At 50.8% G+C, this 26463-nt stretch overlaps 1 protein-coding gene across 13 annotated transcripts in view; it reads right to left on the bottom strand.

Moving 5' to 3' along the window:
- The window catches only part of PRRC2B (proline rich coiled-coil 2B), an 83338-nt gene that overhangs the window by 16183 nt on the left and 40692 nt on the right, over positions 1 to 26463 (bottom strand). For 6 of the 13 annotated variants that reach the window (XM_043469872.1, XM_043469881.1, XM_043469874.1 and 3 more), the window contains 11 exons: positions 25904 to 26046; positions 22178 to 22268; positions 19626 to 19818; positions 15276 to 15594; positions 13066 to 13262; positions 10480 to 10675; positions 5817 to 6033; positions 3113 to 5179; positions 1628 to 1824; positions 916 to 1061; positions 288 to 429 (listed from right to left, as the gene is read on the bottom strand). In XM_043469872.1, the coding sequence (XP_043325807.1) occupies positions 288 to 429; positions 916 to 1061; positions 1628 to 1824; positions 3113 to 5179; positions 5817 to 6033; positions 10480 to 10675; positions 13066 to 13262; positions 15276 to 15594; positions 19626 to 19818; positions 22178 to 22268; positions 25904 to 26046 (3908 nt within the window). The remainder of the gene's footprint in view (positions 1 to 287; positions 430 to 915; positions 1062 to 1627; positions 1825 to 3112; positions 5180 to 5816; positions 6034 to 10479; positions 10676 to 13065; positions 13263 to 15275; positions 15595 to 19625; positions 19819 to 22177; positions 22269 to 25903; positions 26047 to 26463) is intronic. The other 7 variants (XM_043469878.1, XM_043469880.1, XM_043469882.1 and 4 more) reach the window with 5 other exon arrangements.

Below are 26463 nucleotides of genomic sequence, written 5' to 3'. Positions count from 1 at the left end.
GGATAACTGACATGGGCAACAGTCAAACCAACTCCTGAGCGACCTCAGCCAGGCGGGGTGGGGACCCCTCTTTCCCGTCACTGGATGCAGAATGCTCTGCCCGCCACCACGCTTCAGGCAAGGAAACTCTGACATCTGCTCAGAGGCTGCAGCGGCACGTGGTGCTCAGACGGCATTAACCCTAGACTCGGCAGAGGAAGCCAGGAGACAGGCAGTGCTGTGCCTATGCTCACGGCCCCAAGCCTGGGAGGCAGCCCGAGCCTCGGGGTCCGAACACAAGCTCTTACCCTGGCTGCTGCTCTCCCAGATCTCGGTGCCCAGGCTGCTGCCGGGCACCGGCCCGTCACCCTGCTCCAGGCACAGGTTGTTCTGCTTCTTCGCAAACCGAGGAGGAATTCGAGAGGAAAGACTCCGGCCTTTGACAGGAACCTATGGAGAAGAGGGTGATAGGGTCCAGCCTCGATAGCAGACATGAAAAATGAGTTCCCCCCAGGCAGACGACTGTGGGCTCCAAAACCACACACGGAAACTGCTCCAGAGAATTCACCAACCGTCGGTTAAGACCTCAACCATGCGGGAACTGCAGTGCCAACCAAACCACCCTGCAAGTGCCCAGTGGGCTGAGATCTGAGACCACAGTAGGAGTAGGCTGGACTTCAGGGGCTAACAGAGGTCTGGGTCCTGCTCAGCCTGTTTCAGCTGGTGTCACCAAGGATCAGTTACCCTCTGAGAGCAGGGAAATCACACCATCTACCCCATGGAGCATAGCGACAGTGGGCCCTGGGAGGCAGCGCCTGCTTACAAGCATGCCTTTCTTCCTCTCCCAGCCCGGGCCGAATTCAGAACACTTTGACACCGCAGGCTACAGGTGTCCCTGTGTCCCAGACCCACGTCCCCTCACAGCGCAGCCCGTACCTGCACAGCTTGCTCCTTCTTTCTCCTCTCCTCCTCCAGCAGGCGACGCTGCTTCTTGGTCAGGACCTCAATGAAGCCTTCGCCCACCAGAGAGCCCACCTCAGTCTCCTCCCCAGGGCTGGATCCGCAATTTTCAATGATGGCGTCTGAACCAAGATTCACAAGGAAGGGCAATGGCTCCATTTATTGAAAGTTAAGGATAACCTAACCCTACAGACACGTGATATCTAAGCACTGAGTCAGGTCAAAAGGCCAGGCACTTAGCTGGCTTGGGCCTCAGCATATTCACCATCACCAGGGTCTAGGAAACTCAGAGAGTATTTCTACACCCTTCTCACAACCCTGCAATGCACTGTTATCTCAAACCAAACAGGTCACAGTTAAGAAAACAGGCCTCAGAGAGACACACACCTAAGTCCCAGCTCCACTCCTAACCAGCAGTGTGACCCTGGACAAACCACTCAACTTCTCTGGGGCTCAGCTTCCCATCTTTAAAACTGAGACATTGCAGGGCTGTTATGGGAGTGCAGCAGGGCTGTGAGCAACACGAGGGCAGGAATCCTTCCTGTTTTGCTCTTAACCCAGTACGTGCCCAGAACCTAAGATATTCAGTGAAAGGGCAAACTCAGCAACCCATGGCAGTGGCCATTCCCCCCTCGCCCCCCATTTTATCTGGATCCTTCTTCCCCTGAAGATGTGAGCTGACACTCACGTCCGTAGTTCAGGTCAAATGGTTTCATGGTCTCTCCCTGCTCGCCTGACCTCTGGGTGGCCAGCTTGGCCTCCTTCTCTGCCTTCTCACAGGAGGCTTCAGTGACATCAGAGGCAGCATGGGCTGCCCGCTCCAGCGTGTAGTGGCCAGTCCCATTGCCACAGCCAAGACCTCCAGGCAAGGCCTCGTCTGGGGACCTAGAGAGGAAGGAGGATCTCGTCAGCTCAGAAGCGGCCCAAGAAGGAGAAGCCGCATACACACCCAGCACACACCAAGCTCAGCCCTCGTCTCCGTCATTTCCTCCTGGTGTCCCCTCCACCCAGCGGAAGGAGTGGCTAGTTACATGCTGCCGGGAGCCCGTGGGGAGGCCACCCCAGACCACTGCTCCAGCAAAGCCCCTGAGAAGCTGCTCTGTCCTCACCCCCCGCCCCCCCCCCGAGCTCGTCTCCTGTCCTTTCCCTTTGCCTACCACACCCAGTAGGGCTACGGTAAAGAGGTAAGGGGCAAGGCTTAGAACCGGGCCGCAGAGGGAGCCCAGGCCTCGCTCCACAGCCACTCCCCTGGGGCAGAAACTCAAGTAAAGACAGGTCTTGCCATCTGGGCCCTAGAAAGTTCCTCTAGATCCACACCGACAAGAACTCACATTCTCCTGTGGTGCCTTGTTCAGAGATACTGAACTACAGGCCAGGCCTCTGTGCTCTGAACTCTTGAGGCCGGGAAGCAGCATAATTGTCTTCCTCGGCACCTGGTGGGGGCCTGAGCCACATCAGGGATGCGGGCTGCACAGGCTCTGCCCCTACCCTGATCCCAGGCCAGCTGTGGGCAGTGAGCAGGCAGCAAGCACAGGGCACCCACCCCAATGCCTCTGAGTCCAGAGAGGCGCCCTTTGGGCCTCAGGAGTCACTCACAGCCCCTGCTTACTGCCTGGCTATCACCAAGTGTGTGGGGGGAATCCTCAGAGTGGGATTGCTTGTCTTTCATGGAAAAGCAAAGGCACTCAGGGAGCATCTCTCTCTGCAGGGCCAGGAGGCCAGCAACGCCCCAGCGAAGAAACTGCCTGGCACAGTCGAGGGCGAGGGAGTCTGGGGAACAGGCCAGCGCTCAGCAGGTGCCACGCACAGAGAACGACCCCAACCCTGCGGTGGTGGCCCCTTGGCTGGACCCCGAGGAGACATACAGAGACTGAACTCTTGAGTGGTACTGGGACAGCCACTATAGGGGACTACCAGATGGGGCCTCTAGTCTCGGTTCTGAAGCCACAATAACAACAACACACCACAAGAGAAGCAGATAGCAGGGTGAGAGGCAATGATGGAGGTGTTCACACGTGATGGCCTTGGCGGGCGGTTGCCCTGGGGCACAACGAGAGGGAAGGAGTCGGGGCCCTGACACACGGCGGGACAGCATGCGTGAGGTGCTGCCGGAAACACCGGCTAACAGAACCACAGCAACAAAAAAGAACCCGGGACTCTGCTTCTGGTTTACCTTTTGGCTTTCAGAGGCGTCCCGTTCTGATGACTCTCATAGCGGGGAGAAGTGTCACCGCCACCTGGCCTAACAGACTTCTCCCCAAACCCTCCCGGCTCCAGCTTCCGGCTCTGCCTGTCCACCAGGGGTCTCTGGCCCGAGAAGCTCCGCTTGGCCAGCTCCTTCTTCTCGCCTGCGCTCACCCCGGGGGGGCCGCCATCGGCCTGGGGGTCCAGCTCGGGGCCGGCCCGCCGCTCCCGCCTCTCGTTGAAGTCACTGCTCTCGGACGCCGTCTCCCACTCCTCATTGGCGTGGTCAGAGGAGTTCTGATAGGCGAGCTCAGGGGACCTGCGGCCTGTGGCGCTGCTCCTGTCCCCAGGGCAGGGTCTGGGACGGCCCGGCCACTGGCCGGCTGCCAGGGATGGCTCGTCCTCCGGCCCCCACAGGCCCAGGGCCTCCCTTTCCTGTCGGAGGCGCCGGAAGCGGGGGGGCTTGTCCTGGCGTGGAGGCCGCCTTCGCCTGAAGGGCCGGTTCTCTGCATTTTCGGTATCTGCTGCGTGGTCATCTTGGAAGAAGGCCCTCTTGTCCTCCACGCGGCCATCCTCGAAGCCCCGGGAGCCCAAGGTGTCGGGGCGTCTGTAGGTGTCTGGGATGTAGTCTCTGTCTAAGGGCCGCCGGGCCCCACACGCATCAGGGGGGCCAGGCTCCTGCCAGGAGGCACTAGGACCCCGGCTGGGCCAAGGGGCCACCTCCTTGGCCACGAAGGTTCTCCGGCCGTACGCACAGTTGCTCAGACGCGGGGGGAGGGCACGGCCGAAGGCCCGGGGGCCTCGGTTCTTGGCCTCAGGCCCGCCGTGGTCCTCGGGGTGCATCCTGCCAGACCGCCAGGACTCCCTGAAGTCGCCCTTCCTTCCCGTGGCCTCCTCCCGCTCCGGAAGTGCACCCTCATCCCCGGGCTCAGCACCTCGCTGCCGCCGCCGCTTAGGAAGCTCCTCATACTCAGAGCCCTCGCTGTGGGTCTCACTGGCAATCCTCCGCCGGGGCTTGGCCCGAGGGAAGTCATCTGGCGGCCCAAATTCCCGTGGCCCCCGGCCCCGGCCACTCCTCTGGCTGCCGCTGTAGAGGCCCCGTGCCCCAAGGACACCCCCGCCACACAGGCCACTACCAGTGGGTCGCCCACGAAAGGTGAACTCTCGGAACCCGCGGCCGCGGCCCCGGGCTGGCCCTCGGCTCCCAAAGGCTTGCTCCTCATCAATAAAGATCCAGTTATTCCTCTTGGTTGGGGGTGTGTGGCTGGCCTCCCTGGAGGGTCTGGCCTCTGGGGCCCCATCAGGCTTGTTGTCCTCCTCGGGACGGCTGGTCTCACGGCCCAAGCTGGCACGGGCTGAGCCCTGGTCCTCCGAGGTGGCCGGAGCCGCATTGGCCAGCGCAGGGTCATTCTCTTGGTCCTCGTCCTCAGCTGCCTCGTGGACAGGCCCCGTCCCCCGGGCCAGGCGGGTGCTCCCCTCTGCCAGCTCCGGCTTTACCTTCTCGAGCTCCTTCTCCTTGTCCTCCACCTTGAGGGCCTTCAGGACAGGTTTCTTGATGGGGCCGGACCTACGGGTCCTGCCGGTCTGCTCTGGGTGCTGGCTGCTGGTGCCCCGGGCTTCTGGCGTCCACTCGGGCTCCAGAGCTGCCGGCTTACTCGGGCTCCCTTCCTTCTCCCAGGAGGAGACACTGAAGGGTGGCTCCTCCCGCGGTACCTCCTTCTCAACCGCAGCATCTGGGTCGGTGACCTTTGACTGGTGGTTCACGTCCCAGTCGCCATACTCGGGCTTTTTCTCTGTGGGGGCAAAGTCGGGCTCCAGTGGGGAGCACCTGAGGTTTGGGGTGTGACTCACAGGAGTGCCTGCTTCCTGACCATTCTCTTGGGGTGGAAACAAAAGCTCCTGGCCTACTCTCTGAGAGGAGACACGGGAGTCACAGTCTGCTGGGGCCTTCTTGTCAGAAGCGCTCAAGTACTCCTGCCCTCTCTCCTCAAGGAGCTCGCGCTGGGCACTCATGCCCCCTGACCTTCCGGGGGAGGCAGAGTAAGAGCTTTCACTCCTGAAAAGGAACCAGAAAAATCAGTCAATGTGATTGGAGCCTGGTTCCTGGTTTCCACGCTGAACACAGTTTAAAAAAAAAAAAAGAAAAGAAAAAAATTTTTTTTTAAAAAGAAAAAGAAAAAAACATAGGCACGAACATTCGCTCTATCTTTAAACGGGCCTCAGAGATGCTGGGCCATGGGCTGGTGGCGGCCCCTGGAGTCCAGAGTGATGATCAGTGGCTGGTGGACTCCATGAACAGCTGGGCATCCTCTGGTTCAAACACGCTGGAGCCGGGAAGTCCGAGAAGAGTCTGGGGTACTGGGCTGGCAGAGCCAGCTCGCCTTACTTTCACAGGAAGGAGCCATAACACACGTGCTCAACCCCACCCCATGGCCCTGGCCCAAGGTTCTGTGGGATTTGCCTCTGACCCCAGGATTCTTCCTGGGCCTTCAGTCACCATCAGAGCCTCTCACATGAAAGCACCCAGCCATCCTCATCTCAATCTCCTTCCCCAGAGCACACTGGTCCCTCCCAAGGTGCCCCTTCCCTAAGGGTGATATCTCCTGGGACAGGGCCTCCTCCCAGAGCCCATCTCACTGAGGACCAAGATTCCTCCTTCAGCTGCAGGGCAGCAGGACCAAGCATCGCCTCACCTGACATGCATGTCCATGGCCAAACTGTCGCTGGATTTTGGGTGGGGCAGCGAGTAGCCCTTGCTCTGCAATGCCATGTAACCCTCAGGGCTCCACACGGGGGCGGGGTCAATGGCGGTCACCTTCCTTTCCGGCAGCGGGGGCACACAGCTCTGGTCCTCAGAGCGACAGCCGGTCCCACTGAGGGAATCCGGGGGCATTAAGGGTTTCATCAATCCTGAAGAAGGCAAACAGCCAATCGGTCACCTCGTTCAGCAAGCCATGGGTCGCCCACAGGCCCAGAGGAGACAAGCTGCCCCGACCATCACACGGATGCAGCACCCCACCTGCTTCACATCATCTGTTCACAGAACCTCTGAAAGCACACAGGCACGCCATCTGAAAGGCCTGTTCAAAGACCCTGGAGGTCCAATCTTAGTTCCCGACAAAGAGCCCCTATGCTGAAGGATATAAAAAACTGGCATATGGAAACAGGACACAACCAACTAGAGAGCTCACGGCTGGCAGCAGAAAGCTAAGAGGCCAGGCAACTGGCAGCGGGAGGTGCCCGAGGGTCTCTTGCACAGACACAGGGAAGATAAGCTACGCTCCAGGGAGCCTACAGGCACCAAGGAGCCAGCGTCTGCCTGCTTCCAAACCCTGCAAGAAGATTCAGAAAGGGGTCTGGGCTTCAGCTCTGCTTGTTTCTGCCCCTGAGCTTATAGTGATAATCCACATTCTCTCCAGGGAAGGGGAGAAGGGAACACACAGATGACACTCAACTCTTAACTGGCCCGAGGAGACAGGGATAAGCTGACATCTCGGTCCAACCAGATACAAACCAGCCTGGGAGATGGCACCCCCTCACTAGGGCCCCTCCGTCCACTTCTACCACATGGGACGTTGTAGACAACATTAAACGCCTCCCATTGGGCCAGAGTCTGTGTAGAAAAGAGGGTCTGATTTTTCAGATATTTCACAAAGCTAATTACTGGCCACCAATGTTTTTGTGCTTTAAAGCAGAGATAATCTGATCAGGAAAATGATTCTGCATCAGGCCAGTGGTTTTATACTTTCTTTCAGCTGTGGATGCTCTGTCCAAAGGTTACCAATATATGACTCCGGCACAAAGGTGGTCTGAGTCATGTGGTGGCGAGGACCCTCTCTGGAATCCTAAAATTACACCCAGTTATTGATCATGAGGTAGGCAGACTGCTCAGCACTACACAGACCTGTTTTTGGCAATATGGCAGCTCACATTACCTGAAAAAAATCTGTCACAAAAACGCTGCACAAAACATATTACACACACTTCGCTTGCAGAGCTCTGCTCCCCAAAACCAGGAAACCCCCAGGGAGCGGAAACCACAGCCATGGGCCAGAGCCATGGGCCAGAGGCACGAGCCAGGGACACATCTGTCAGATGTAGTAACCTACAGCCGTGTTCCTAAACACCACCCCCTCACCCCCTCCCGAAAAGAGATGGGGCTTCTCTGCACAAGGCAGAGAGTTACAGCTGAGGTGCTGCTTACACAAAGACCCTCAAAGGGCTATGCATTCAATTACAAGGCAGACCAGAAAAACCTCACACTCTTTAGGACAGGGAGATGACTGAGCTAGTGTCCTGGCCAGGGTCAGGTCAGGGAAAACAATCTCCAGTGAGGAATTCATGGTCACGTGCCAGCTTTCACACAGGCTTGGGGGTAGCAGAGTGGAGTTCAGATTTACACCCCTAGAATTCTCCAAAAACTTCCTGAGTTACAATAAAAGGTAATTCTAGGCTGGCAGATGAAAAGACAGAGCGACACTGGAGGGATAAGCTCTCAAACCAAGCTACACCAAATCCCCAAGTTAAGAATAGCTCTGCCGGAAATGAACTCATGAGTCAAAACTCCCAGAACATTGGCGGGGAAAGCAATCCACCACAAGTCCATAGCAAGTCCACAGGATCATGCACCGTCCCCAAGAACTTCAGAAACAGATCAAAATGTTAAACACCAGAGAATTACGGTTTACATGATTAAAAGCAAATAAGGAATTGAAAACTCACAAAAAATACAAGACACAAGAAAAAAGAAAGATTTGAGAGAGAAAGTCTAGTAATAAAAATACAGTCACTGAAATTAAAAACCCACTGGACAGTAAAAAATAAAATAAAAACAGATTAGATACAGTTGGAGAGAACATGGAATTAGAAAATAATTCCAAGCATTTTCCCAGAAGGCACCACAGAAATCAGCTCTCATATATTCAAGAGACTTGGAGGCAAACTGAGAAGAATCATGATGATGCGGGCATCTGTACAGCACAATCACTACAAATAATCTAAGTGGGTGACCTGGGAAGAAAGGATACCAAGAATGAAAAAGGGCAAATAGTTAACACGATAATTAGAAGAGAAACTCCCAGAAGTGATGAAAGCGATACAACCTTAGATTTGAGCACCATGAGTTTTAAGCAGAATAAAGTAAAGATAGATATAGATATATACCTAGACACAGCATTTTGAGAAGAACTCCAGGAGACCAAAGACAAAGAGATCTTAAAGCAACACAAACCAGACACAGGAGCCAGAAGAAAAGGAATACTACCTTCACAGTCCCAAAATAAAGTAACTGCAAACCTAGAGTTCTACACCCAGCTACACTATCGTTCAAGAGAAAGGCTGCCATAGGTGAGAAACAGTGCTCAGTTGCATCAAACTCTTTGCAGCCCCATGGACTGTAGCCAGTCAGGCTCCTCTGTCTATGGGATTTCACAGGCAAGAATACTGAGGTGGGGTGCCATTTTCTCCACCAGGGGATCTTCTAGACCCAGGTGTGGAACCCATGTCTCCTGCACTGGCAGGCGAATTCTTTACCACTAGTGCCACCTGGGAAGCCCCATGTGAAGAACATGTATTGCTAAAAAACTTTCGTAGAGGCCTTGACAGAACATATGTTCTGAAAAAATAAATGGAACCCAGATGGAAGGATAAGCCACAAAGACACTAGTAAACATACAGGCAGATCTGAACAAGCATAGATTGAATAAAACAACAAAGATAATAATTTGGTAAGCATGAAAACAAGGGAAGAATTAAAATTCTAGGCAAAAATTACAAGACTCCTGAATTAGAGCTCAGGTTCAGGTTAAACTGATTAGCCTTTGTTAAGTCAAGGGTGCATGTTAGAATTTAACCTAACCACTCACAGTAGAAACAGAATGTAGAAGGAAAACAAAAAGAATCGGAAAACTTGATACCCACTCCCCCAATCTAAAGGGAACAACTTTGGTAACTAAAGTCACAGTTTTACCCACACCAGACACATCTTAAATGTACAAAGATATTCTCCTCTGAAAAGGGCTCAGGCTGACAATAAAAAGTTGGGGTAAAAAGATACCACACGAATACTAGTTGAAAGAAAACTGGAATGAAATTATCATCAGATAAAGTAGACATTAAAGGTAGAAAACCCAAGAAACAAAGGTGCTATACGAAGATACAAGAAACAAGATGCAGTCATCCCAAGCATATGTGCTTCCAGGTAGGTAAAACAAAAACTGACAGGTTTACAAGATTTGACAAATCCACAATCATGGTGGAAAATGTTCACACACCTCTTAGAAACTGATCAAGGGGATTAAAAAAAAAACTGTGATGATATATATTTATACAGCACAGTTAGCAAGCACACTTTAATGGACCATGTCCAACAGAAAAATATATTCTTTTCAAGCCCCTGAGTGAAGTTTGATCTGCCACTTGTTAAAAATAAAGTTTTACTGGAAAGCAACCATACCCATTCAGTTACTATTGTCTATAGCTGTTTTTGTTCTACAACAGCAAAACTGGAGTAGCAGTTCAAAGACTAAAATATTTATTATCTGGTATTAATAGAAAAAAATTGTGACTGCTGGTCTATATCATACAGACCATGATCTATGACCAAAAGGCAGCCACAGTAGAAATTAACAACATATGGATGATATTAAAACTCTGTATTTGGAAATTTTACCACATATCATTAAAAATCACTCAAAATCAGACTAATATTTAATACTGTATAATAATAAAAATGTTATTTTAAAACTCAGTGGCTCATAAAATCAGGTGAGATGTAAATACATCAGAAAACTCAGAAACTAGTCATCTAATTAAGCATCCAACATAATCAGAAAAAGAACAAAATAATTTCAGTGGAAATAATGGGGGGGGGGCAGAAATTAATGAAATAAAAAGCAAATAAAAGACAGGAATTAAGAACCTCAAAAGATACTTTTTAAAAAATGGCATTCAACAAACCTTGGGAAATACTAATCAAGGAAAAGAGAGAACACAAAGAACACTAAAGAATGGAAAGAGGGACAAAACTACATGGCAGAGATAGGAAAATTTAGACAACTAATCCCAGGGATGGGGGAGCCTGGTGGGCTGCCGTCTATGGGGCCGCAAAGAGTCGGACACGACTGAAGCGACTTAGCAGCAGCAGCATGATTCATAGTCTTAAAGTCTCTTCCTAACAATTCTTTGTGGGAGGTACTATTACACCCTCATTTTGTAAACAAGGAAGTTAAAACTCAGACTGGATATGTGACTTGCAAAGAGGCCAGACTGGAATCCAGGTGGGGTCTGTCTACCTCCCAAGGCAACGCCCTTGACCACACCACATACCCTGGCCTTCAACTGCACTTTGGGGCTTACCCGAGGGATGCAGGGCCGAGGGATAGAAATCCACTGGGGTCCGAGCGGGCGGGATCCGTGGGTCCATGTAAGAGGGCATCATCATCCACCTGGGGTCGAAGCCCAGCATCTGGGGGTGGTGCGGGTAGAAGGTGCGCTGCGGGTGGGACGGCGGAGGATACACCGGCTGCCAGTGCTGCATCTTGTACAGCTGCTCCTGGCAGAGACAGAGATCTGGCTGCACAGGTGCTGCGGAGCAGACAGGCTGCGCGTGCACGCACACACACGCTTCCGGGGAAAACCCACCCAGACAGAAGACCAGAGAGGGGAGGCCCCAGTGTATGCATGACCATGTTCAGGCCCGGGCCCTCCCCCAGGACGGATGCACAGTCATGCCATCGTCACACGGGGCCCTCGGGCTCCTCCACTACACACGACAGCTTAGGTGCTCAACAGATCAAAGGCTCTCCTGGAGCTGACACGTGACCAGCACACCTCTCAGAGCACCTCTCCCCGATGCTCCTCCCCACTCCCAGCCCCTACTGTCCCTTCAATCCACTCTCCACACTCTGATGCCCTGACTACGGCCGGAGTCTTCCTGGGTTCTCCACAGCTCTCCATCCAACAGCCGGAATCCCACAGGGCTGCATGTGATCTACAGGGTCCTGCGGGTCTTGACCCATCTGCCTCTCCAGCATCACCTCCCACGACTGCCCTGGCCTCCAGTCTACACACCTGCCTGCCCGCCTGCTTCAGGCCTTGCAAACACTCTGGGCCATCTGTTCCCTGGGCCCCAAACCTGCTCACCCACACCCCTCCTTCAGGTTTCAGCTTAAAGAGCACTTCCTCTGGGAAGCCTGCCACAAGTTCCAAGGAAGATCAGGTCCCCTGTTCTCGGCTCTCACAGCACTGGTGCTTCTCCTGCATTTGCCTCCCTCCCTGTATCAGGAGATCGCGTGCCAAGTTCACTGCAGTCCACTTACCTCTACCATCAGACATGGTACAGAAAAAGCTCATTGCATGAATGGATGAACTAACACATCAATAGAGTATTAAAAATCAAGGACCTAGACTCAGTGAGACTTCATCTCAGACCCTGCTCCACAGCACCGATGACCCCCAGGGCTTCCCTTACAAGTGCATCCCGAACCAGCACCCTGGCCGGACACAGGTGCAGTCAAACAAGCAGGACAGCTGACCCGGCACACCCTATCCTACCAGCCGGCTGGCTCAACTCCAGCCTCGGCTGGGTTCCCTGGACGGCTTGCCGGTGCTCCCAGCACCTCTTAGGAGCGCTCGGCACTCAGTAAGCGGAGCTCTCCAGGGCTCTGCCCACAGCTCCTCCTCCTGTCTAGACCCCAGGTCCCCAGGGAAGCTGACCAGACAGTCCGTTTGCCAGACTCCCTCAGGCTACTCTGGCATGTTCAGACTTCCTCCTACTCTTCAGGAAGGATTTACCTGTCACTGCCCATGCCCACCCTCCCCAGAAGACATCCCTAGAGCAGCTGTTACGACTGTGTCTGGCTGGAGTGACTCCAGAGATCTCTCCAGTCGGCAGTAAATCTTCACCAAGCCCAGGAGTGACTGAGTGGCACCTGCTCGTGGTACAAAACTACAGTAGCACCATGAATGTACCTAACTGTCCAGAAAATAGGCCACGGTGGGCTTCTGGAATGCTTCCTAGGAGCCCAGGGAAAATAGGGTCTGGGGTGAAGGTTGTAAAGGCAACTTTAAAAAATTCTGGGTAAAGGTGTAAAATTTGATCTGTTTCCCCAGGGCACCCACATTTTGGAACGTTTTCAATTACTAACAATAATTTACCAGACTTTCCTGGGGGTCCAGTGGTTAAGAATCCACCTTTCAATGCAGGGAATGTGGATTTGATCCCTGGTCAGGGAACTAAGATCCCATATGCCACAGGGCACCTAAGCCCATGCTCTGCAACTGGAGAAGCTGACCTGCCACCACGAAGACCCAGCACAGCCAAAACAGAGAGAGACTCAATATTTTAAGAACACTGAGGGAACACCAATAACGACTCTACTGGACTACCGATAAACTAGTCTACAGGCATCGCAGGGCCCCTCACCGCCATGGAGAGTCAGGGCTTCATTCCTTCTGTTTTACACTGACCTGTCCAAGGCCCCACACAGCTAGATAAGCAGCACCGTTAGCACCAGAACCCAAAGCTGTTAGACGCAAAACCTACAAACCTCCGCCCTTAACTCAAAGCCAACATGCCTCTCCAGTGCTCTCCACACGGCCCCCAGGCCTCTTCCTCCTGGGGAGGCTCCACGGCGGGGCTGCTGTCAGTGTGAAGAGTGGCCACACTGTACAACTCTCAATGAAAAAACCACTCAGACACCACCGACCATTCCTTTCAACACTAGACAACAGGGTCCACAAACTACCAACAAAGGTTTTCATCCAGAGGATGAATTACCTGAAGAAATGAAAGGCCAGGGCTGATCTCCAAGGCCCCCACTCTCCACATCCCTGCTGGCGACTGGGGTACAGAAGGCTGGGTGTTGTCTGCTTTAACTGAAGGGGCCTGGGAGACGGAGGGGCAGGCCTGTTTACAATATGGGCTAAGTGTCTCCTGTTTACCTGCTGCTGCTGCTGCTGCTGCTGGCGCTGGAACCTCGGAGGGAGTGACTTTTGGTACTTGTTGAATTCCTGAGCAGGGGACCCAGTCTCCCTGGGCCCCTCCTCACTGCCACCGCTCTGAGCCACTGCTGGAGGAGCTGTGGGGACTTCTTCTGAAAACGTGCTGGCGGTCTCCTGGACAGAGAACTCAGGGGAGCCTACAGAACAAGTAAGTGGAAAAGCGGCCAGCTGAGTTCATGAAAGCTTGGCTGAGTGAATATTTAATGGCAAATGCTTTTTCTTGTTGGCACATACCTTCCACTGCTAAACTACTTGCATCCCCAAACCCTGGCACTGGGCTAACACCTCCCATGCCCGAGCTCACAGCCTCCCCCATCACAGATGAGAAAACGAAGGGTGGAGAGATTAGATGAACTGCCTGAAGTCGCACGGTTGGCAGTAGAGCTGGGATACAATTCCAGGTGAGAGAGGGTCTATTAAAATGGACCCAGCGCAACAGAGTGGACGAGGCCTCAAAGAGAGCCCACGTGCCCCCACCTCCACCCAGAGCTATGTGAGTCAGGCCAGCCAGACAGCCCCTCTGAGGATGACAGCTGCAACTACCCCACGGGGCTTCTGTGAGGATTAACTGGGCCGGTCCACAGAGTGCGCTTCAAACGAAATGCTCCCCACGGTCTTCAAGATTGTGCCCCTTGGAATCCCCTGCTGTCTTCCCCATCCCATTTTTGCATTCTTTTTTCCAGCTTTATTATAACTGACGTTTGCATTCTTAAGAAATCTACTGCAGAGAACAAACATCAGTGCAAAGCCTGGGGGTGGGGGCAGTGTCCCAGAGGAATGCTGATGGGCAGGGGGGGTATGGAAGAGCTGGGGACACACCCCACACCCAGGCCCACTCTGCACCCTGCCGTCCACTGCCTGACTCTCTACTGCCTCCTCAGTAAGTCCCTGACACTGGGCCCAGGCTTCACTCAGACTTCAGTGACACAACATTTACAGAAGGACCAGGGTCTGAGTTCCTTGGCCAGAAGGGCGCTGACGACCACCAGGTCACCGGTACGCCCTCCATCTGAGAAGCTTTCAGCAACTAAAACTAACATCAGGCCCTTCTCTACTTTAGAGACTTGGTTTGAGTTCATTTAACAAAGTCACAAAGAACATCAGTCAGTTCAGTTCAGTTGAGTCGCTCAGTCATGTCCGACTCTTTGAGACCCCATGAATCGCAGCATGCCAGGCCTCCCTGTCCATCACCAACTCCCGGAGTTTATTCAAACTCATGTCCATTGAGTCAGTGATGCCATCCAGCTATCTCATCCTCTGTCGCTCCCTTCTCCTCCTGCCCACAATCCCTCCCAGCATCAGGGTCTGTTCCAATGAGTCAGTTCTTTGCATCAGGTGGTCAAAGTATTGGAGTTTCAGCTTCAGCATCAGTCCTTCCAATGAACACCCAGGACTGATCTCCTTTAGGATGGACTGGTTGGATCTCCTTGCAGTCCGAGGCACTCTCATCTCCAACACCACAGTTCAAGAGCATCAATTTTTCGGCACTCGGCTTTCTTCACAGTCCAACTTTCACATCCATACATGCCCACGGGAAAAACCACAGCCTTGACCAGATGGACCCTTCTGATCATGTTATTAAAAACTAGAGCAAGAGACACCCTCCACCACTGAACACTGTTCGGTGTCTCTGCTGCAGCCATGTGACCCAGTCCTGTTAGGATTAATGTCAGGGAAAATGTATTCTAAAAAGCGGGCAGGCTTCCTTCAGTGTCACAGAGAGCGTTGTGCTCCTACGGAGGTCCTCCGGCACCCACATCCCCACTGCTGAGCAGCAGTGGTAACGACGACGGTGATGATACCATGAGAAGGCAGGTGCTTCTGCACCTAGAAATGTGCCACGTGCTTCATGACATCATCTCCCAGGACCCTGAGCCCAGGGGGCGGGGGTGGGTACAAATGCTCTCCAACCCACTTCACGGGCAAGGAAAGTGGGGAGTCAGAGGGGAGGTGTCAGAGCGGAGGCACATGGCCAGCTGGCTTCAGTGGTGAAAACAGGATGTGAACCCAGGTCCCTGATCCAGGCCTGAACTCTTAACAACTGGGATCCCTGTGTGTCCACCCATTGGCCACAGTTCGTGCTAAGAAGCCAGGAGATGCCCAGTGACACAGCCCTTGTTTCCAAGTCAGGGGCCAGGCTCACGGCTCACCTTTGTGGACGGCAGGGCCATTCTCCTGGGGAGCCACCTTCTCAGCCCCCGGAGAGCGGGGAGCTTCCTTCTCTGCCTGCTTCTGGGCCTCATTCGCACGCTGAGCCTGCTTGCACTTCTGGTCAAGCTGCTTGAGTTTGGCGGCACAGGCAGCCAGCCTCTCCTCACGTGCCCGGCGCTCCTCCTCCTCCCGGCGCTTCCGGGCTCGCTCCACAGCCTCGGACATCTCCGACTGGACGAACTTCTGCCGCGGGGGGGGCTTGTCCTCTTTGTCCTCGGCAGACTGCTGCCGAAATACGGTGCCCATGGAGGACTTCTGCTGAGAGAAGACGGTCAGAGGATGTCACAACTCAGAGACAGGTCACCCCCTGGAGGGGGTCAGCTCCCTTCTCAAGACCCTTGGGTACCTTCAAGAGGCCTTTGGCAAGAGGACCTGGGCTTCAATCCTGCTCTGCCCTACACTGTATTTGGAAAGAGGGCTGGGCAAGCACCAACAGTCTAAACCCTAATTTCTCTTTTGGAAACTGCTGATAAACAAGGAAGCCCTCCAAGTTGTAAAGGTGCACGGAATCGTTTGCAAACCTCTTAACACCATGACTGAAATGCAGGAAACACTCAAGAGAATGGGCGCTCCTGCAGCCATCTCTGGGCACGCAAGGTCAGGGTGTCCACAGCTAAAGAACAGGAGCAGAAAACGACATGCTCATCACTTCTCAGCCACAGAACTGCCCTACTGCTCCTCCCACGACAGCAGATGAACCTCTTGACACAAACAGCCCCAAGATACCAGAACTCACACTCACAGTGAGGTTTCAAACTGATTAAATGTAAAAACAAAACAGCATCTCTAAAAGCATCTCTTTAAGATATTTTATCTACTTTTAAGTCTCAAGTTGATTGTTAAGTTACTAGACAACCACAAGGGTGCCAGAGATGCAGTGTGAAAACCTCTCAATTCTGGGACTATTTCTCACTGATTTTCAGGAAAAGAGACTGCAGGCAGAATATCCAGCAGTACAAAGGATGGGCTGGGTCCCTGGACCCCGGCCACTGGAAGTCTAATGACATACAACTGACAGAAAAACAGACAACTTCTTGTTTTGAGGGATAGTTACACAGATGAATGTAACTGTTGAAAAGTCATCAGACATATAAAACCAAGATCTGTTGTGTCTTTTCTTGTATTTTAATTGTTACTGTTCAGTTGCTAAGTCTTGTATGACTCTTCTGCAACCCCATGGACTATAAGGTTCAAGAAAAAGGCTGCCTCAGGTTTAGAATAAAGCTTAGTCGCTCAGTTGTGTCTGACTCCTCGTGACTCCATGGACTGTAGACCGCCAGGCTGCTCTGTCCACAGGACTTCCCAAACAAGAATACTGGCGTGAGCTGCCATTTCCTTCTCCACAGGACAGTCCTGACCCAGGAATCGAACCCATGTCTCCTGCACTGGCAGGCAGGTTCTTTACCACTGAGAAGCCAGGGAAGCCCTTTATGTAAATTACACCTCCATAAAAGCAGTAAGTAGCAGTGACAGTAGAGAGTGATTTTTCTCCTAAAAACTAACTTCTTATAATCCAGAGACAATTACTACAAGATTATAAATGTCTAATTTGGAAGCACAAAGGTACTTTTTACATAATATAATTGGGGCCAAGTGTGCACTCACTCTCCTTTTACTTTGCCCCGACCACTGCCATCTGTCCAGGCACCATAACAGCCGTGTACTGTCTCACCTCGAGTCTCCACTAGGACACGTCTCACCCCCTGATGCTCAGGACACCTGGATGATCCCTAAGGCACACCCCTGATTATTCCCTTCACAATTTCCCAGAAATGAAATACCAGAATCAAAGGATATGTGCATATCATGAAAACTACAGATGTGCCTTTCAAAACTGCCCGAAGTGAGCTATCATTTTATAAACTAAATATTCTGCAAAACATTGAAGCTGTGACAATCTTTTCAGAAATTTGGATTCATGAAATGATAAGAGGTTTTATCTTTGCTGACTCTACATAATAATAAAAACACTCAAGATAATTCAGCGTTGTTATGAGGAGATCAAAGTAAAAAAAACTTCTTTTGAATACTGAGCAACCCCAATACAGGAATGAAATCTGGGTTAATCGCAAGATAATTTATAAGAGCTGTATTGTGGCTATTTTCATTCTTGTGTCCCCTGTACCGAGCACAATGCCTAGCAAGATATGATATGTGCTCAGCACAAAAAACTCAAGATAAAGGGTATTTTCACTTTAGAGGAAGGTGTGGAACGGGAGTCCTTTAAATAGCAAAGTGCACTGAAAACGGCAAGTCTGCCAAGTTTATTTAAATTAATGCCTTCCCCTCCGCAGCTCTGCCCTCCCTGCTCAGTTCCACCCCGTGGTGGAAGCAGGCCTGCACCCGGTGCCGGGGGGCCAGGCAGCTCAGGGCAGGTGGTCAGAGCCCAGGCAGGTGAGCAGGGCGTCCTCATGGAGGTGTGGCTGACGAGGAAGGTGCAGCCCAGTCAAGTGGGGTGAGAAGAGAGGGCTCAGCAGGGCAATTCAGGGTCTCTGGGAGAGGAGGGGCTGACATCTGAGGAGCTGAAGAGGGCACCTGTGCAAGGGAGAGGGTGAGGGTAGAAACAGGGAGACTAGGGAGACAACGGGAAACAGCCAGAATGAAGTGTGTGTGTGTCTATGTGTCTCTCTCTCACACACACACATTCCCTAACTCTGTGTGCGTGCGTCTGTGTGTCTCTCTCACACACGTGTCTCACACACACACATTCCCCAACTATCCATGGAAAAGGCCAGAAGTAGCGGCACTCCTGGTGCCCACGTACTGATTTCTAAGTGTCATTAAAGGCTGACTCCAGGGCCAAGGCCAGGTAAGGACAAAATGAGCTGGGAAAAGCTTGTTCTACCAGAAAGCAAGGAATCCCTCAAAAAAAAGAATGGAGACAGTGAAAAGCACACAGCTGCCAGTCTGAAGCTCCCAAACCAAAGACAACTGGAACATCCAAAGAAACAATATGAGTTAATTAAAAATTTGATGATAAACAGGATATTCATAGTCTTAAAGTAACTAGCCACAAAACTGCTATCAATTACGAATCTGCAGCGCATGTGAAAGCTCAATGTTATGAAACCCGGTAGCCAGCACCTCAATCCTGAGATTAAAGTAAGCTTGTCACAGCGGGCAGAGAGGGATCAGGGTCACCCAGGCGGGAGCCATGAGAAGAGTCAGTGCCAGCTCTGAGAGATTCTAGCCAAAAAAGGGAAGCCTTGAACCCCACCATGAGGAAGCTCCAGACGAACGGCACACTGTACAAAGCAGTTGCTTCTGATCTTCCAGACCGTCAACCTCAGGAAAGTTGAGCAAAGGCTGAGGGTCTGCTTCACACTGAAGGATGCCTGACCCTGACCCAGATCCCTGTGCATCAAGACCATCAACTGGACAGTGGGGGCAGTGGGACGGGGTCTGCGGACGAGGAGGCAGTGGTATGTCAATGCAAGCTTCCTGGATTTGACTGTGCTTACCTAAGAAGTGTTCTGTGGTGACAGAGCCTGATTGGACTAGCAACTTACTCTTCAAATGGCTCAGGAAAAAATATTCTTTGCATTACACCAACTTTTCTGTAAGTTGTGACTGTTCTCAAAATCTTTAAAGAAGAATTTTTTTTTAAAAAAAGAAGAATTTTTAACTTTAAAAAAAAATAAAATGAGGGACTTCCCTGGAGGTCCATTTGTTAAGACTCTGCGTTTTCAATGCAGGGGGCTCGAGTTCAGTCTCTCGGCAGGGAACTAGATCCCACATGCTGCACAGTGTAGTCAAAAACAAACAAAAAGGGAGGGAGGTTCAAGAGGGAGGTGACATATGTATACCTATGGCTGATTCGTGTTAATGTAGGGCAGAAACCAAGATAATACTGTAAAGCAAATATCCTCCAATTTAAAATAACTTAGAAAAAGAGAGAGAGAAATGTCCGCTTAGACTTTTTCAGAAAACCAACCAGACCACTGAACTCAGTGAAACCTAACTGAATGTCCATCTGAAACAGTCAGACTCTGGCTGTAGTGACCAGGGACACACCACATTGAGTCCCCAAGCTGGCCACCACTCAGCGTTCTCTGAGCTGGCTGAGACTCCTCCTGCACGCCCCCACCCACGATGGGCTCCTGAAACCTCCCTGGCTTCATCCCTTCCTGTTCATTGTAAATGCACAGAACAGCCTTTCAGGTGACCTGCTGGAGTCTCTGCCTTGGATCTCTGGTCAACTGAACTTGGAAAGGGCTTGTGTGCGCTGACGCACATGCATGTCGCCCAGCCAGGCAGGCACAGAAGCCCTCCCCCAGCGCCCACGGTACCTGGTAATCAGGGCCCGAAGCCCAGCTGTGCAGCTTCCTGGAAGGCGGCTGAGGTTCCGGCACCTTCCGGACGACACGGGTCACGCCTCCTGTTTCACTCCAGTCTTTTCCTTCCTCTTGGGTGCGCTTGGCATCAGCACTGTCTGCAGAGCTCAAGGACAACTGCCGCTGCCTCCTGGGGTCCCAACTGTTCCTAGGACAAACCGTGTAAGAGTTGGTTTTCCTGGTCGCCCCAGGCACGGTCTCATCTTCCCGGTCAGACCATTAGGAATTCTAAAGTTAGCTTCTACAAACCGATTTCCTTCATAAAAGACCCACCGCACACCCCCTTGATGGGTGAGAGAACACGCCCAGAGCACCTACACCAGCACCCATTTTACCAAGTCAGCCCTAAACACACAGCTCCAGGCAGGATGCTTCACACCCATTACTTCATCTACTGCAAAAAAAACCAAACAAAAACGCCTCTACTTCGTCCATCAAAAATGTCTCTACGTCCTCCATTTTAAAGAGCTGGTCACTGAGCCTCCGGGAGGTGGGGGAGCTGCTCACAAGAAAGAGCTGATAGAGTTGAACCCAGGACTCCCACCGCAGGCCCTTCTGTCTGTGCCAAAGCCCCATCCCAGGAATGAACAAATGCTGCTCACAACAGCAGAAGAGGGCTCGCTGAGTGATGCATTAGAAAAGGCAAGAGGAGCAACGCACACACTGGATTGAGGAGGAGAAGACAGACGCCCAGCAGAGGCTACGGGAAGGCTTGCTGAGTAGTGCTCACCCTTACACGCTGCAGTGCAAACAGAGGCTCTGTGACAAAACACGCGCCCACCTGCGCGCACCTCTCCTACTGCAGAAGTGGTGCCCAAAAGCCCAGCGGGAGTGCAGAGAGAGCCGGGAGCCAGGCCTGGCTAATACACATGCTCACGCACACACACACACATGCACACGCACACACGCACACACACACGCTCTGCAGGTGGGGGGAGGTGAGGCAGGGCAGGAGGGTCAGGAGACCAGAGACAGGGCAATGACTGCCAGCGCCTCCTGACAGCAAGCCAGGAGGCAGGGTGCCCACAAAAGGTTCCCGATCTGCCAGGAGAGACCCGAGTCTATCAAAGATGACGACCAGACCACAGGGCGAGGGTGACAGGGAAGGAGGGACCAGCCAGCCAGCTTCTGGATGGTGCATGAAGGAAAGGATGCAGGTCCCAGTGGCCCCAGAGACAGTGAACAGAAAGGGATGGAGCCAGGGAAGTCTCAGGAGCCCATCATGGGTGGGGGCGTGCAGCCAGCTCAGAGAACGCTGAGTGGTGGCCAGATTGGGGACTCAGTGTGGTATGTCCCTGGTCGCTACAGCCAGAGTTTAATTCTTTTAGATGGACAGTCAAGTCACATCAACTCAGACAGAGGAACAGAGTTCCTCCAATGAATCTGCAAAGCTTCACGTTTCCACTGATTTAAATTCTGGATCACATCTCCTTCTGAGCTTAGTTCCAAAAACTGACCCATAGATATTTATTTCCCAAGGGCATCCAAAGCTTCAGTTGAAATCAAGCAGCATTAAAATAAATTACAGAAGCCTCAATTAGCTAACTGTCTGTGTGCCAGCTGAGAAAGAGTGACAGAAGATCATTACCAGCTCCCTGCAGAAAAGGAGCTGTGAAGCCGAAGATGACACAACAAAGACTTGCAGACCCAACTACATAAACATTCAATTACGGACAGTAAAACAGACAAAGGGAAAAAAAATACCAAAGCACTACTATCTAAGCACTATAAAACAGTAATCACATTTTCACAGAAAGCACAGTAAGTCTAACAGATATATATACAAAGGAAACAGGCAATTCCATACAAAGAGAAGCATCCATATTTGCCAATACTGGGGTGGTAGTGGGGTGGGCACGCGGATTAAAGCGACCATAGATACTATTTTAAAAGCACAAGCCAATGCTACTGGTATTCTGCTGAAAACTAGACCAGCTAGACTACAATTTAAGTATTTTCCAAATGGTGTTGGGAGCAAGAGTCAGTCCAACGAAATGATCCCAAAAAAGAGAGAGAAAAGATTCAAGTGGTCAAATATGCTTAGGCAACATGGCATACCCTGCTTTCGGTTTCTCCCCCAACTCCCAGATTCCCAGCAGGCTGTGGCACCCACACCCTAGGCTCTGGGCACCCTTGGAGTAGAGCTGAACCCAGGCAGTTTCCCAAATCTGCTTGGCCAAAGAAACCTTTAGGGGAACCACTCTCAAAGCAATCTGCAGAACAATCAGTCTACAAGACACACTTGGGGGCAAATGCGGGCACGGTGGCTAAATGGCTAGGACTCAGCCAGCCATGCCTGATGCCCACCCTGGCTCCCCGCCCCCAAACAGCTGTCCTTCCATCTGCAAAATGGTAACAGTATCTGCCCACATGAGGTCGCCGGGGTGACCAGGACACGCATGGCTCATAGAGAACACCAGTGCACCTATATCCATTAAATGTCACATGCCCCCCCTCACCAACTCCCACGCCGGGAGTAGTGCTATGAGCAGGGATGGGGCCCTTACCACTTTGGCCTGCCGTCCTTTACCACTTCCTCCTCCTCATCATCATCACTGAACTTCAGCTTCTCGGAGTAGTCCACTTCTTCATGGAGGCCTGCAACAGGAGGAGGGCCAGCGAGAAGGAGACAAGATGCACATCCCAACAGTGGTAAGAGCACTGCTGGGGGAGGGGGGAGGGCTGCCTCCAGGCAGGAAGGGCGCCAACCCACCTGGCTAAGGGGCACCCCCGGCTGCCACCACCAGAACACACACTGCAGAGAGAAGTGGAGGACAGGGACTAAGACTCCACACTCCCAGTGCAGGGGGCCCAGGCCTGATCCCTGCTCAGGGATCTGGATCCCACAAGTAACACATGATGCAGCCAAATAAATAAATAAAAATCATATTAAAACAAATACAAGTGACCATATGTAAAATAGACAGCCAACGGGAATAGTTGTCTGGCTCAGGAAACTCAAACAGGGGCTCTGTATCAACCCAGAGGGGTGGGATGGGGAGGGAGATGAGGGAGGTTCAGAAAGGCAGGGATAGATGTATACCTATGGCTGACTCAAGTTGAGGATTGACAGAAAACAACAAAATTCTGTAAAGCGATTATCCTTCAATTAAAAAATAAATAAACAACAACAAAAATACAAGTGAAAGACAGTACTGGCTTTGGTCACAGCACAGTAGCCTCTCTGGTTAGATTAACTCCGTTAAGAGAACAGTCCTTAAATCTGTGCAGACCAAGTTTTCTGCAAGTATGTTAGAAGGTGAGGAGTGAGCAGAAGCAGGCAGACACGAGCCAGGAGGCCTCCCAGCCAACACTCTCTCCTGAGCAGTGAGATCTGTGAGTGGCTGCTTTGCCCCAGGGCCCTCCCAAACCCAAGTGGCTCAGGTGGCAGAAAGTGTCCATCAACTGATGAGTGAGTACACAAAATGTGGTAGATCCACACAATGGAACAGGATTTAGCCATATTAAAAAAAAAAAAAAGAGTTCACACACAAGCTACAACATGATGACCCCTGAAGACATCATGCTGAGTGACAGAGCCAGGTGTGAAAGGCCTCATATCCTACTGTGCTACTCCATTTGTACAGAATGTCCAAAACACGCAAATCCACAGACACAGAAAGTAGATGCGCTTGCCAGAGGTTGTGTGTGGAGGGAGGGGTCACTGGGAGTGAGTGCTCATGGGTACGGGGCTTCGTCTGTGGGTGATGGAAATGTTCTGGAATTCAACAGTGGGGATGACTTGTTAATATACTAATCGTCTCTGAATGGTAGACTTTAAGGGGACAAATTTTATATAATACGAAAATCTGTCACAAAAGGGATGTGACTAAAAGCCCAATCCAGTTAAAGAGTTAGATCTGACGACAAAGCAAGTGTGATCACACGCTATCTCCCAGAGCCTCGCAGGGCATACAGATACAAATGGGCTGAAGGGTGTGGATGCGAAAACACAGCACGACAACAATAAACACTGTCTGAACAATGACCTGACACAGGGCGAAACAGACTGCAAGACAAGACGTGTTAGAAGAGATGAAGAGTATGTGAGAACAATATAAATGGTCAGCACATCAGTCATAAAAATTAAAAAATGTGTCTAACAGCTTCAAAATAAATGAAGCAAACACTGACAGAATTAAAGGGAGAAACAGATAAACCTGCAATTGTAGTAGAGTCTAATACCTTACTTTCAGTAACTGATAGAACTAGACAAAAATGTTAGTACGTAAGACCTGAACGACACTACCAACCACCTTGACTAAACTGATACACACAGAATGTGACATCCAACTACAGAATACACTCTTTTCAAATGCATTTAGACTATTCACCAAAACAGACCACATATCCCAGTGATAAAACCAGCCTTAATAAACTGGAAAGAACAGAAGTCACACAGAACATGCCCTCGTGACTACAATGGAATTAAATGAGAAATCTACAAAGTTCCAATTAAAATGATCAGTGAACTAGAAAACAATCAAACAACGGAGAAAATTAAAGCCAAAAGTTCTTTGTAAAGATGAGTAAAACTAATGAGCCCTTGGCAGAAGTAAACAAGAAAAAGAGAAAAAAATACAAATTACCTAATTATCAGGGATGAAAAAGAGTGATACCTATATCATTACAAATCTTACATATATCATTAAAAAAAAAAGATTCTAAATTTATATGAAAATGGACTTAGAAGAGTAAAATAATCTTAAAAATGAACAAAGCTGGGAAACTTACACTAACTTACTACAAAGGTACAGTGTGGTACTGGCATAAGGATGAATAAATAGAATAAACAGGGTCCAGAAATAGACCCAAACTTAGGTGATCAATCAATTGTTGGCAAAGGTGTCAAAGCAATGCCACAGGCAAAGAGAAGTCTTGTCACAAACGGTCAGAACAACTGGGTATCCTGTTGGATTAAAATCAACCCCAACTCCCATCTCACACCATATACAATTTAACATGGACCACACATCTAAGAATCAGTCTTAAAATTATAAAACATAAGGGAGTATCTTTGCCACCAGGAGGGACAAAGATTTTTATAAAAGACACAATAGTAAAAACCATAAAAAACACAAATCTATAAGTTAAACTTCATCAAAATTTAAAACTTCTGCTCATCAAAATGCAGTGCTAAGAAAATGGATCAGGCAGGCAGTGGGAAAAAACTTTTAAGTCTCCAAAGATGTGTATATGAACACTCAAAAAAAGATACCAGTAGCCAAATTGGCATGAAAACGAGTGTATGATTACTCATCAGCAAGATGCAAATTAAAAGCACAATGAGCTAATGCTACACACCCACCGGAATGGCTAAAATTAAAGAGACCAACATCAGAGCACTGTGAGGATGCAGAGCCAAATTCTGAGAACTGCCGCTGGAGTACACACCAGCCAGCCACCACGGAGGCCTGGGTGCTTCTGACAAACCTAATCACACCCCTCCGCTTTAACCAACGACTCCACTATTGGACAGGAACTCAAGAGAAATGAGAACAGCATCCATAATAAAACTTTCGGGCAAATTACAGGATTTGATACAATGACACATACCTCAGTAATTAAAAGCAACCACTGACACATGTAATAACACTGATGGATCTCGCAAACCTTACAGAGGAAAGCTGCACCACTCCATCATCCATCTGCAGTTAGGATTCATCAGAAGGGGGAGGCCTGGGGCAGTCGGGAGGAAGACTGGCTAGGGAGGAACAGAGTCAGTACTGTGTCTTGACGTGGCTGTGCTGCTCAAGCACGTGGGTTTATCAAACCCATACAACTAAATGTGCGCCTTTTACTTGGAAACAAACGTCCAGAAGAATTTTAAAAGAAAATAATCAGATTGAGAGTGTGGGTGATTATGATAATGTACAATGTTGGAACTTGCTGAAATGCAGTGACAGGGCGCTATGTGGGGCTCATCACACTCCTGGCTTAATTAACTCTTTCGTTACAAAAATTCTTTCTAAAAAAAAAAAATTAAAAAAAAAAAAAAATTCTTTCTCCCTCCAAGAGTAAGACGAAAGACCAAGACAAAGACAACGTGGCTGTGTGAGGGTACCAGCAAGGATCTCTCAGGGCCCAAGGCTGTCTGCTGCTCCCTGCCCCCAGGGGTCCCTGTAGACTCTGTATCAGAGGAACTGCCAACCTTGGCAAGAAGCAGAAACAAGAGTGTGGTCCCCGCCTGCTGAACCGTCAGTTGAGAGCCCACCGGCAAATGCACCACCCACCTGCCCATCCATCATCGGCGTCGGTGTCCAGGTCGTCAAGGCCCTTCAGGTTTTCTGCGTTGACGATGGTGGGTCGTGGCACCCGCTCCACCAGTGGCCTCAGTGGACGGATTGGGCGGCTCACTCCCAGTCTATTTTCTTTTCTGATGACAGAGAGAAGGGTAAAGATGCTGAGCTGGTGTCACGTACACAGATGGAAGCAAACCCAAATACTTCTCTAAAACTATGTCCCCCCACTGCAAAGGTTCACATGTGCCCTTGATATTATAATCCGCCCCCCCTTTTAAAGAACATAAAATCAACAAATACATCCTCAAGAGAAGTTCTGCTTCTTTTTGCAGTTTTAGATGCTCGGTGTTAAATCTATGGTGACATCAATAAACAGCTACCAGAACCTGAACTCACAACCCCTCCTCTCATCCTGCCCCAGAGGCCAGCCCTCCCACACACCCTGGGCTATCAGGCTGGTTTCTAGCTTCTGAGGTCTCCAGAAGTCAAAGCACTTCCCTATGTAAACCCACTGTACTGTCCCAATATCACCAACCAGGGTGACTTCTACA

Source organism: Cervus canadensis, chromosome 5 (genome assembly GCF_019320065.1).
Source record: "Cervus canadensis isolate Bull #8, Minnesota chromosome 5, ASM1932006v1, whole genome shotgun sequence".
Classification (NCBI taxonomy): Eukaryota; Metazoa; Chordata; class Mammalia; order Artiodactyla; family Cervidae; genus Cervus; species Cervus canadensis.
Note: the sequence above shows the minus strand (reverse complement) of the source record. Positions and strands in the feature narration are given on the sequence as shown.